General features: G+C 41.8%; 1 protein-coding gene across 3 annotated transcripts; it reads right to left on the reverse strand.

The window, feature by feature from the left end:
• Positions 1–277: 277 nt before the first annotated feature.
• Positions 278–13,566, reverse strand: NDUFAF7 (NADH:ubiquinone oxidoreductase complex assembly factor 7). 3 transcript variants are annotated; one of them, XM_030557080.1, is made up of 10 exons: positions 13,384–13,566; positions 12,821–12,984; positions 11,327–11,407; positions 9,805–9,883; positions 7,671–7,826; positions 7,027–7,085; positions 6,146–6,259; positions 3,824–3,967; positions 3,225–3,398; positions 278–1,746 (listed from the first exon to the last, which is right to left on the reverse strand). In XM_030557080.1, exons 1-10 carry the CDS (start codon positions 13,463–13,465, stop codon positions 1,531–1,533), a joined length of 1,269 nt encoding a protein of 422 aa, XP_030412940.1. In that variant the 5' UTR covers positions 13,466–13,566; the 3' UTR covers positions 278–1,530. The 3 variants fall into 3 exon arrangements, with proteins under 3 accessions (XP_030412940.1, XP_030412939.1, XP_030412942.1); XM_030557079.1 differs by having other exon boundaries at positions 7,671–7,884; positions 9,773–9,883; XM_030557082.1 differs by lacking the exon at positions 278–1,746 and having other exon boundaries at positions 3,239–3,361; positions 7,671–7,884; positions 9,773–9,883.
• Between the last annotated feature and the right edge of the window lie 45 nt (positions 13,567–13,611).

The raw sequence follows: 13,611 nt of genomic DNA on the forward strand, positions 1-13,611 counted from the left end.
AAACAACTATACATATTTAGAATCCACAGTACATTCCCCAAATGTCTTATTACATCAAACAATGTTAATGTAGGTCAAGTATGATAATCTCTTGACAGTACCTCTTAATAGCCAAAGTTGTTATGAAATTTAACTTTCAGCTTCTAGAACTGTCATATTTCAGCTACCTCTTGTTCACCTAGTCATTCCTTGTTTGTGTTTAAATTCTTACAGAATAGGCAGTAACAGTGTAAGCCCTAGAATAGTGTCAAAAGGAAAATAAACATATCAAGGTGTATTCTGTTGCAGCATGAATGTAACTTTACTGTTAAAAGTATACTCAGAATGTAGCAAGCAGTAAGAAAATGTGGCCAAATGAATACTATTTCCTGGCTGTACAATGTAAACCTTTTATGGTAAAGTGATTTATTCACCTAACCCTTTGTTGCAGTTGACACCACCTACATATATACATAGGTGCCTTAGAAGGCAACATTTTCATTCCACCTTGGACCAGCTGCTCTGAGAAAATTTCAACCATAGAAGTGTATCAGCTTTCTCCCAGGAAAGGAGAAGTGAGACTCCTGGAACTATAGTAATTAACCTTTTTTGTCCAATAGGTCAGTGGTGCTCAACCTTATTACACAGGAGGGCCATCTAAACCTACACACAATCTTGGGTGGGTCAAAATATTCAACATATTAAGATTTACAGTCACCTCTATTGATTTATATTTAAGTTCTGCTTGTTTCACAAATATTTAGACAATACTGTACATAGAAACAACCTATTTAAAAACAAGAAATCATTAGTGTTATGTTTACATCATTTTAGTTTACACTGCATTGGCTGTCAGTACTGTGTTGAAGCAGGCCCCAGGCCTTAGGAAATGTTCTGGTGGGCTGTAGAGCACCCCTGCAGTCGGTGATTGTGGCTGTACGTCAACTAATAAGTACAGTAAAACCTGATTTCTTAGGTATGTCGTTCACAATCAAAGTGTTACAAGTAAAAATCCACTGGAACTGTTTGAACAAATTTCAGCAGAAAGATATACACAGTAAATGAGAGCAGTTTGATGTTAGCTTATACACAGGTCATTCTAGTCAATTACAGTAGCCCAGTTACCCACAACAGATAATCATATAGATTTATCACTGCAGCCTGTTTGAGGTGTAATGGAGGGCTGAAGTTAAGAGGGGTGTAACTAGGGAAATCATTGAGAATATGGGGAGAAATCTTTCAGCCTTCGATGCTGCCTCAGGTTCCAAGGAAACCACAGGTATGTTCCTAAGATGGAGGCACAAAGAAGCTGTCTGGGGAAGCAGCAGACCAGAACAAGGGTACATTTCCTATGCTTGTACATCAGCACAAAGACAGTGCATAACCCGGTTAAATAAATCCTGGTTGCATACAGACAAGTGATTTATTACAAGAAAAGTTTATTTTCTTGAATATGTAAAACTATAAAATGCATAGACTTCATTTTCTTTACTGTGACTTTAATAGTTGCTAGCAGGCTCCCATCAATTATACAGTGTCTAATCTTTGGCTTTACTTCCAGACAAGTTCACCAAATCCAGCAACAGTTGCGGAAAGAGATCTTGAGTGTCGTAGATTCACTTTCTGATCAGAATGTGCAAGTCTCTGATGAGGCAGCAGGGCAAAAAAATGAAAGCGGTCCCCCATTTTCTTAGGATTCATTAACATATCATAGCCTTGAAGCAAGTGTTTGTGCATTGCTTTGTCACTTGAATTTTGCAGTAGCACCTGAAAGAAACACTGTTCATTATACCTTTACTCCTGTTCCTCCTCTCCCACAAATAACCCTTCTACACTAGGAAGATCAGGAGACCAGAAACTGTGTATAACTGGTGAGATCCAAATGGGGCCTTATACTGAATGGAATATAAAATGTAAAACACCATTGATTGCAGATCATAACTGAAAATTAAATTTTAATAAAACTTGCAACCAAGTGACAGTATATCGAAACAAGAAGGTTTTTACATAAAACCCACTTTTAATGAATGCTTATTGCAGCAGAAGCATAGAATCATATGCTTGAGACCTCGAGAGGTCATGTAGTCCAGTCCCCTGCACTCATGGCAGGGCTAAGTATTATCTAGAGCAGGCGTAGGCAACCTATGGCACGGGTGCTGAAGGCAGCACACAAGCTGATTTTCTGTGGCACTCACACTGCCTGGGTTCTGGCCACCAATCAGGAGGACTCTGCATTTTAATTTAATTTAAAGTGAAGCTTCTTAACCATTTTAAAAACCTTATTTACTCTACGTACAACAATAGTTTAGTTCTATATTACAGACTTATAGAAAGAGACCTTCTAAAAATGTTAAAATGTATTACTGGCACGCGAAACCTTAAATTAGAGTGAATAAATGAAGAGTCGGCACAGCACAGCACTTCTGAAAAGTTGCCGACCCCTGACCTAGACCATCCCTGACTGGTGTTTGTCCAACCTGCTCTTAAAAATCCCCAATGATGGAGATCCCACAACCTCCCTAGGCAATTTATTCCAGTGCTTAACCACTTTGACAGTTAGGAAGTTTTTCCTAATGTCTAACCTAAACCGCCCTTGCTGCAATTTAAGCCCATTGCTTCTTGTCCTAGCCTCAGAGGTTAAGAACAATTTTTCTCCTTCCTCCTTGTAACAACCTTTTATGTACTTGAAAACTTATGTCCCCTCAGTTTTCTGTTCTCCAGACTAAACAAATCCAATGTTTTCAATCTTCCCTCATATTTTCTAGACCTTTAATTATTTTTGTTGCCCTTTTCTGAACTTTCATCAGTGTGTTGACATCTTTCCTGAAATGTGGTGTCCAAAACTGAACACAAGACTCCAGTTGAGGCCTAATCAGCATAGAGTAGAGTGGAAGAATTACTTCTCTTGTCTTGCTTACAATACTCCTGCTAAGACATCCAGAATGATGTTTGCTTTGTTTTGCAACAGTGTTACACTCTTGACTCATATTTAGCTTGTGATCCACTATGACCCCCAGATCCCTTCCCACAATCCTCCTTCCGAGACAGTCATTTCCCATTTTGATTGTTCCTTCCTAAGTGGAGTACTTTGCGTTTGTCCAGATCATTTTTAATCCTATCCTCCAAAGCACTTGCAACCCCTCCCAGCTTGGTATCATCCACAAACTTTACAAGTGTACTCTCTATGCCATTATGAGGTGTGTGCGCATTAGTAATAGTGTCTACACGCAATCATTAGACTCTACCTGCAGCCGGACATCAATGCCCATATTCTTTAAGAATTCATGTTGATTTAGTGGTCCCAACGTGGCTACTCTTCCCTGTGTCATGGTTCGGAGATAGCTGAAGTCAACATCTGCTGTCAGGTCTGCTGTACCTGGAGCTGTTAATGCATCATGAAGTTCGTGACTGCGGAAACTCTGAAAAATGAAGTTACAAGATAACTTAAGCCAGTGCAAACGTAGGTGGCAGTCTGTCTTTAGGCCAAAAGCACCAGAAGGAATAAGACCTGACAGGCAAATTGTGTGTTTAAAGTTTACTTTCTCCAATTGCATAAACAAAAACTCACTGATGATAGAATCAAGGGCCCACCTCACCCATCCCTTCCCTTTTGGGGGAAGCCCCCCATATTTATTTAGAGCCCAATTCTGCAACTTCTACTTCTACAGCCCTTCACTCAAAAGTAATTTCTCTGACTTTTTCATAGTAAGGCGGTTAATAGCTTTTAGTCATAGGTCTTCCTTGGGTGAATCTCTTTCAGAACTTTGGCTACTTTCTATAGTCATGGATCTACATATGCAGTAAGGAGTGAAAGATAACTGAGCATTTTAACTATCAAACGTACCCTGAAAGTGTCAGTCTTATTTCCATTGTGACCATAATCAGCAATCAGTGCAGCTCCCCCATCCTCTTGAATACGACAGGCAAGTCTCTGAATGAGGATGCCAGCATCAGGACATACTTCCACGTGATCTCTTACTTCTTTACGCTAATGCAGGAGGTAAGGATTAAATGCATAAATCAGCACACAAAGTAACGAGCTGATTTGGAGCAAAAAAAAAAAAATCTTTTAGTTCCTCTGTCTTGTACCTGTTTTCAGATTGTTTTGTCATACATGGATCATACCCCATATTCATCTGCTCTAGGTCACCCTAGCAGTTTCTTGAGCTGGTTTTGGCCAATACTTTCTTCAGTTATTAATTTATATGGGAAGTGTATTGTGGTGATAGAGAAGTAGTGGAAAAAACCCACTGTAATTCAACTTCCCCATCTACCCGCCCCAGAGTGTTACGAGGAAAATTCTCCAATGAAAATGAATACTAGCATCAGATTGTCATTACTATGCCATTCTAATTGGAGGTTGAAAATGCTACTTCAGCTACCTCTCTCTCTCGAAAGGACCTCCTCAGATGAAATGTCTCACCTTATAGTCTTAATCCAAAAATATTTTTGTAAGTAGTTTTAAGTTGGCAGTTTTGCTTCACTCAGAAAATGTAGCTTTGTTTTTAAAAGCTGACCCTAGTTTAGAAAAATGCAGTTATCACTTAAATATTGTAATGGGCATATCTAACCCCATTTCAGCAGAACACTGAAGCATACTGTTGCACCTCTGAATTTAATGATTCAAGACTGTCAAACAACAGGATCAAATGGAATTTAATCAAAGGTTATTTATTAATCAGATTGCTACAGCACTGTGCAATACATAATACAGAAAGAAGAGATACATTATCACCCTTGGCATAAAGTAAAGAGCTGGCCTCTGCCTCTTTCTCCCTTCTGAAACTGGTGAGATACCAGTAGTTTTGCATTCTCCAACCTATTTTTCAAGCCCTCTATTTTTCATAGGGTGTGAGACAAAGAAACCCATTTTGTGTATGGAAAAATACTTTCCCCATGATTGATTTTGCCATATGTTAAGGTTTTCATTTATTGTATCTTTGTTACAAGATTGATAAGCAAAAACAGAATTCTTATCTGGTCATTATTTCTAGCAGCTAGGACAACCAGCCATTGCCAAAAACATCTTTTAATTGACCGGTTTCATCATTGCAGAAAGCATCTGCAATAACAGTTGCTCCTGTCAATCAAGCAATCCTTCTTATATTCTGTAGACACTTTTGGTAATTTGAGGGACTCTCTTTCCTGGACATTTATTTTCCCACAGACTTGGAGGGGCCAGTATGGATTATAGTCTAATGGTCAATCATAAGAAATTGCTGAATATAGGTCACTCACAGGTTATGGACCAAACATTCTAGACTTAATATCCAAATACACACTCAGTACCGTAAAGATTTTGAGAGAATAGTTAACATGTAAATGAAATCAATATTCAAAGGAAGACTTACAGGATTAATATGTACTGGCAGGTACCACCAACATGCTTAAGAGCTTTGCTGAATCAGAGCCAGTGAGGGATGGTTTTGGGGGTAACATGCTAGCCTGGGCCTCAAAGTCTGGTTTCAAGTGCTGGCTCTGCCAAAGATTTCCTGTTTAGCATTTTGTGTCCCTCTGCCTCAGATCCCCATCTGTAAACTGATACTTTGTTTATTTAGGCCCCAGCTCGGCAAAGACTGGTGTATGTGTTTAACTTTATGCCCTACGTGAAGTCCCATTGAACCCCACTCAGAGTGCATAAAGTTAAGCACCTCCAAGACTTGTCAGGATCAGGACCTGATAGTGTAAGCTCTCTAGGGCAGGAATTGTCTTTTAGGAGATGTACATGCAGCACTTCACAGAAGGGGGCCAAGAGCTACTGTAATGAAAACCAAACAACACAATGCATCAGAGTTTATTGCTACTAACTTCACAAAGACATACCAGCTTAAACGTTCACATGAGCAAACAGTCTTTTGCAAGCACCATCACAGCCAGCATTACATTTGGAAAAGGAGAGGTAGGTTGATAAGGTTTTGTAACTATTAAATGCTCCTACTTATTACTCATGAGGAGCAAAGCTCAACATTTTTCCTGAAACAATAAAACTTAAAACTGTGCAGTTTTATATGAGGCTAACAAAAGGACCGGGTGATACAGCATGAAGTAGTAGATTCTCAGATGAAGATGTTCTGGAAATCACAGAAATAACTGAAGAGCCAGTAATAACCAGATGCTTCAAAGAGTACGGCAGTGCTAATCTGATGTAATTCAGGCACAATCGTACCTGTATGAAGAGTTCTGTAGCAGGTGTGGTCGATGGTGCCAGAACAAACCGCAGTTGGTCAGGAGCTTCTGGATCTATATCAATCAACACTTCACGCCATCCTTTTTCTGTTCTCTATTTAATAAACCACAAATATTTATTTGATGTTCCAAACTGTAGCCCATCAGAACTCATTAGCCTATGTATCTATTAGATTTAACTAAAGATTTATCAAAACACAGAGATGCTTATACGTTTTTATAACCATATCAAATATACATTGGACCAGAACCCCCAGCCAACTGCCTTTAGGAAAAGCCTGGGAAACTGGTCTGGTAGAATGCTCTGAAGGTCAATAAATGCCGGCTTAAGTACATCTATGGAAGAGTAAGTTTAAGAGTTGGGATGTTATTGCCAAATTCATATAAAACACCCAGCTCCAGCATTTTATTCAAGTTATCTAAGCAATCTATTCCCATAAGAATCTGGAAAGATTTTTGTTTCTCCTAAAACCTTAGAAGTCTTTTTTTATTTGTTCAGTAAAACATACATACAACATAGTATCTTTTCAATCCTAATTTTTCTTCAATTACAATTTAATATATATTTCTGTAAGTGGTGGGGTTAGTAAACAAACCCCAGTCTGACTTGGTAATGAGTTTTATTCTTCCATATACACCGCTACCTTGATATAACACAAATTTGGCTATAATGAGGTAAAGCAGTGCTCCGGGGGAGGTGGGGCGGCACACTCCGCTGGATCAAAGCAAGTTCAATATAATACGATTTCACCTATAACACGGTAAGATTTTTTGGCTCCCAAAGACAGTGTTATATTGAGTTAGAGGTGTACCACACATCTCTTAAACAGAAAGTCACACACAATGGGCTTCTAGATGTACCTGAAATTTATGTATTGGCAAGGCATCAAAAAATTCATGTGCTAAATAAAAGCTGGTACCTGTTTAAAAAAAAAAAAGTGTAAAAAGGCCATCAATGTTTCAGCATCAGTTGTTAACAGTAGTACTTTGTACTTCTAACAACACCTTCCATTTGGGAATCAAAATGTACTTTATAAACAGTAATGAATTCAGCTAGTCAACATCACTATGAGAGATGTAATTATTATTATTCCCATTTTATCTAACTGAGGCACAGATACATTAAGGACCAAATTTTTAAAAGTGGCCAATATCTTTGGATGACACTGATTTGGGTTGCCAGCTTGAGCCTGATTTTCAGAAGTCTTGCTGGTATCCAGGAAGTGAAGATGAAGTCAATGGGACCTGCATGCATTCACCACATCTGAAGAACAGGCACAAAGGGTATTAAGATGGGCATCCACAAATGGAGGATGTCAGAATCAGTGGCCACTCAAGAAAATCTGGGCCCAAATCTTGTTCAGGCTCACAAAAGAAGTAGGGGTTATTTCATACAGAATTACTTTTCTATCCATAACCACACTGCAGAGAAGTTATCAATTATACAAAGGTTACAAATAAGTGAAGAAAGCCATCATTACAATTAAAACAATAATCATAACTACCTTGTGGTACATCTTGCAGCTCTCGGTACCAGAAGATTGGAATTCCAGCCTTGCTAATGCCTTTCATGTAGACAGGGGAAGTAACATCAAGCTCTGGTTGTATCTTCCCTCCTGTCAGCGTCAACGCTTGGATCTCACTTAGTTTGGGGCTCACCTCTACCAGATGAATAGAAATGTCACATTTATTGAGTAAAGAGCCAAGCTGATTAAAGACCTGTAAATAGAGAAAGAGGAATTCTGATAGAGGCAGTTGTGTGCTGCAATACTGTAAACTTGGGTTAGGAGTGGATTTTAACTGCTTGTACTGTTGGAGACTGAAAAATATGAAGGGAGCGTATCTGGGGTTAAATCCTGGACTCACTGACTTCAGTGGGACCAGAATTTCATCCTTGGTCTCTGGAGAGGAGAATACTCAGCTAGCTCGTCGAAGGCCTGATCCTGTCACCCTTACTTATGTGAGTATTACCTTTGGTTCAGGTCACTAGTCAGCAGCAACAGAAAGCTGCATGTTTTTATCCCATTGTTCATATGAACTAATGGCATCAATGTGGCCACATGGGAAAAATCAAAAAGCACAGTCCAAAGTGAAAAGGTAACTCCCTCCCCCCCACCCCAAAAAAAAAACAAAAAACCAACCAAAAAAAGTAACCAACCAACCAATCAATTCAGGCTGAGAGATCATTTTAAAAAAGATCCTCTCTCTCCCGCCCCATAACTGCAGGGTTCTTTTACAATAAAAGGGGTTTCCAATTTTGCTCCCATTGAAGTCAGGGGAACTTTACCATTGACTTCAACAGAAGCAGAACCAAGCCCTATGGTTCTACAAAACCACCCAATTAGAGCAGGGGTTCTCAAACTTCACTGCACCGTGACCCCTTTCTGACAACAAAGATTACTACATGACCCCAAAAGGGGGGCCAAAGCCTGAGCCCTCCTGAGCCCGACCACCCTAGGTGATAGGGCCAAAATTAAACTCTGAACCGACATGGGGGGAGGGAGGGCAAAGCCCCAAGGGCTTCAGCCCCAGACAGGGGGACTGTAACCTGAACCCCGCCACCCAGGGCTGAAACCCTCAGGCTCCGGTTTTGGCCCTGGGCAGTGGGGCTCGGGTTTTGGCTTTGGTCCCAGGAAGTCTAAGCTAGCCTTGGCGATTCCATTAAAATGGGGTCCCAACCCACAGTTTGAGAATTGCTGGACTAGAGGATGGAAATGCAGACCCACATCCTCAAGAAGAAGTGATAATGAATGAAAGCTTATAGAGAGTAACAGAAGTCTGCCATAAAGAAGCAACTTCTCTGACACCTACAGCAAATTTTGCTTTTGGAGTGCACTGGTTCACCAGCAATCTTGAATTTTTCCGAAGTAGGATACATGAGAACAATGTATATTATACACTCCACAATCGTTATTACATTTGACTTTTGTTTGTGAATGAAGGAGTGGGAGCTCTCAGTATTTTCCTTGGAGTACTGAATTCCAATAACAACCTTCCTTTCAGTTGATAATTTAATTAGTACTTATTAATGAATAATTGAGAATGGGCATTACATCAGAAAGGGTCTGATATCCCAGGAAGTGATAAGCCTCTGTCATTCCCAGTGGAGTAAACAGGAGTTCAGGATGCTAAGCACCTCTGAGATTCAAGCCTGTAATACTGTCCTCTTTCTGTAGCTCACATTAGGGCCTCCTAATTACGATCAGCAACATTCATATAAACTGCTTATGACCCTGGGTAACTTTTCTATAAGTGTATTCTAATGGGGTACTCTTACCTCTTCCTCAATGTAATTGTATATTACAATGGATTAGTGATGGATCTGCACAATTGTGCTTCTAATATCCAATGTTCTCATCTCACTTTTGACCCCTCCCCCCGCCCCCGTTTCCTCACTAAAAATAACAGGAATACAGATAGATATGCTTAGGTAAAATCCAGTGTTGCAGTCCAGTAACTAAAATGCATTCAGTAGATAAGGAAGTTCCAACACATTATGGAATTTCATTTCAGATTTCAGGTTTGAATATGTTAGTTGTGTGAGTCAAAGAGAACCCCAAACTAGTACATTCAGACACACAGAGAATATTATATTCTTTTTACGTACCCGCAAAATATCATCTGTAAGAGTGCCCCTACCTGGGCCTAGTTCCACCAGTTGGAAAGTTTTAGGTTTGCCAGTGGCCATCCATTCACTAACATACCATATTCCTATTAACTGTTGAGAAGAAACACACAAAACTTACTAGAATTTATAGCATTAGTGATACATACACCTGCATTTCACCTGCAGAAACCAAAACATTTAAATTATTTTACCAGTCTTACAGCATGGGTCTGCACTGAAAAGTGGCTACGTAAAAATCTCATTATTTTCCTAAGCAGCCAACATGACTCCTGAACCTCTAGAGCACTGGTGGGCAAACTTTTTGGCCCAAGGGCCACATCTTGGTATGCAAATTGTGTGGAGGGCCATAAACGCTAACAAAATTGGGGGTTGGGGTACAGGAGGGGGTGATGGCTCTGGCTGGGGATGTGGGCTATGGAGTGGGGCCAGAAATGAGGCATTCAGGGTGCAGTAGGGGGCTCCATGCTGAGGCAGGGGATTGGAGTGCCAGGGGGGAGAGAGGTAGAAGGTCACAGGCTGGGGGTGCAGGCTCTGGGGTAGGGCTAGGGATGAGGGGTTGGGGGTGAAGGAGGTTAATCTGGGCTGGGATGGAGGGATTTGGAGGATGGGAGGGGGATCAGGGCTGGAGTGTGGGAGGGGGCCAGGGGTGCAGGCTCCAGGCAGTGCTTACTCAAACAGCTCTCAGAATCAACAGCATATTCCCCCTTCGGCTCTGTCCGCTGCCCTGTCCACAGGCGCTGCCCCTGCAGCTCCCATTGGCCACGGTTCTGGGCCAATGGGAGCTGCGGGGGTAGTGCTTGGGGTTGGAGCAGCATGCAGAGCCCCCTGGCTGCCCCTACATGTAGGAGCTGGACGGGGGACATGCCATTGCTTCCGGGAGCCATGTGGAGCAGGGCAAGCCACGGACCCTGCTCCCTGGTGAGAGCTCGAGGGTCAGATTAAAACATTTGGAGGGCCGGATGTGGCCCCCGGGCCGTTTTTGCCCACCCTGCACTAGTGGGAGCAGATCTGAGTACTGTCTGCCCTGAAGAACTAAAACTGCTCTGGGAGATTGAGCAGATTCTTTTCTGGCTTGTGCATTAAAAGAATTGTTAACTATCAAATGCAAGTCACTTGTGGATACCAATTTAGTTACACATAGACAACCAGCACTGATACAATACCTTTTCATAAGGGCAACTGAAAGCAGAATTTGGCCTGTACAGTCTTTATTACTGGTAACAATGCATCAGTCAGAAAGCATGGGATCTAAAAGTCAAGCTGTGTTCTGAGTTTAAGCCTGGGCGTTACAACAGTTTTTTGCTTATGAACCAAACAAATTTGGTATGAAAATAATTTATACACAATACACGTGAAGGCCCCAAATGCTTTTTTCTTTCAACAAAGTCACTTTTCAGATGTCTATTTATTTTTGCTTCTCAACAAATGTTATCAGCACTGGTAACATATATGACCACATGTTCATAAACTGTATTTGTAAAAGTATGTTTTAAGGATGAAAGGAACATTTAATTTTTTTTATATATATATTACCTCCCCAAAGATTTGACTTATTTCAGGTGAAGTAACAAAATCTCCTCTTTCTCCCAGCATGTCATGGTGCATATAGTAACCCTAAAGTAAAGTAAAAAAAAATAAATGAATAATATCACATTTATTTTCCGATCAGTAATATGTAAGCCTTCCTAGTCTCCTGAGCTTTAAAAATTAAATCACTTTCCAGTCTACTGAACAAATGTAGTCATTTTAATGCTGAAAAAAAAATGAAAAATCCAAACTACCCCACAAAACTCCTACGGAAAATAGCGAGAGTTTGATTGATGCAACAACAAATTTTACATTAAGTTAAAAATAAGAAATGAACTTGGGTTTGTAGAAGAAAAAGAGTAAATCTTAAAACAATTACAAATTGGTTTTTTATTACTGAGCCTATTACTTTCCCTTTTTATGAGTTCCTAGAAATCTGAACCTGACAGTGTTCTGTTTGACAGCTTAACTTTCTATGATCATTTGATCAGCATGAGTTAAAATTACAAAATTGTCAATTCCATTTGAGAGAGGACAGTCTGATTTGTACAGCACCCAGAATTAATTCTTTTGCAGACTTTACAACCAACTAAAGAAGTCATTCTTCACATCACAACAGAATTGAGCATTGCAATAATAACTGAAATTAACAAGATAGAAGAGGAGATGATGCCAAGCTAACTAGAACAGAGACACATCTAATAAGATATTGAATAGCTAAGGGCTAGTGAGGAGAAACATGATTGCAGATGGTTCTTCCAGAGATAATGCTGCTGCTGATGGCAGTGAAATGCAAGTGAGAGGTGTACATCTCAAATTATAAAGGAAATTTTTACCAGGACTGAGGAAAATCTCACTAATGAATCCTCCTCCCATCTCTCATCTGCCTCCCCTGACTGAATGATCACAGCATTTTCCAAGGAGGGAATATTTGTGTAGTTTACCTAACATCTGACACTCATGACTATTTCTGTAGGAGACCCAAATGAGGGCACTGATGGAATTCCAGCATATATTATCCTATTAATCCTCTGAAGGAAAGAATGCACACGAAGTGACACTGGCAGCACCTTCTGGGATGTCTGTTGTGTCCTACCCCCAGAGAGTTGGGAGGAGGACTGGACAACCTGATAACACAGGCACATTTAGGGTTATACATTGCAAACCACCCCTCTGCTTCCCATCTCCACCCTAAATAAAGCTTCCCCAAACCAATTATAGGAAGGCAACTGTGTGCCACCCTTAGCTATGTTGGTTACTAATTAACAATGTGATATGTGGACACAAACAATGTGATATGTGTGCAAGGCCAACCATTAGCAAGTTACCAGCCCGGTTACAAACTGTATTATGAGCTGGTGTAGTTTATCTATCAAAAGAAACAAATACATGCTTTGAAAGAGGGGAGTTTATCAGAGGTAAAGGATTATCCCGTCAATGTGTTGCGATGTTCTCTGTTTCACACTAACTGCATTCAGAAGCACCATGCTGTGCACGTACCTTCACGGGATTAGTTAGGACTTCCCGCATATATTCAGCGACTGTAATAGGGCCAGTTGACTTTATTTTGAACATGAGATGCTTTAGCATTGGAGTAACCGGACAGCTGTCTTCTGCTCTGCTTCCGGCACTGAAACGCCGGCGTCTCCATGCAGCCGGGACAACTGGAGAAGCGTTAGGGGAAGAAAACACACGGACCCTCACCACAGGAAGGATTTTCGTTCTGTGACTAGCTGAGACGCTCGCGGGAAAGGGGGAGCCCGAGCAGCTGCAATGCGGGGCGGGGGGGGGACTTGGCCCAGCGGCCGGTCACGTTAATGCCAGTGAGGAAGCGCTGCAGACACGAGCCCCGCGCGCCCGGGCTGGGGATGACCCCGCCCCCGCCGTGTCCGGGGGCCGCGCTGAGCGCGGGGGGTGGCAGGCGGCGTCCGAGCTCCAGCCTGACCCGCTCCCAGCTGAGCTCGGGGCGCGGGCGCCTTTCCCCCAACGCCCCCGAGGGACTCGGAGCGGAGAAGCAGCCGGGGGGGTGGGGGCGCAGAGCGCTGTCGAGACCCGGCCGTTACCATGGTGACCGAGAAGTCGCTGCTGCCAGGAGACACCGAGGACAGCCGCGAGCAGAGCGCGTCGTGCAGGCAGCCGGGCCATGTTTGCAGCACCCGTACCCTTTGACCTTCCACCTCTGACCTGACGCTGCCAGTTCCTGGCTGCTGTGTATGTTCCCTCCACCTCGAATACAGGCAGGGGACTGAGTCCTAGGCCAGGCCAGGGCACAGGCGATGCTTGCGGGTCTG

The sequence above is a fragment of the Gopherus evgoodei genome, chromosome 3 (assembly GCF_007399415.2).
Source record: "Gopherus evgoodei ecotype Sinaloan lineage chromosome 3, rGopEvg1_v1.p, whole genome shotgun sequence".
Lineage (NCBI taxonomy): Eukaryota > Metazoa > Chordata > Testudines > Testudinidae > Gopherus > Gopherus evgoodei.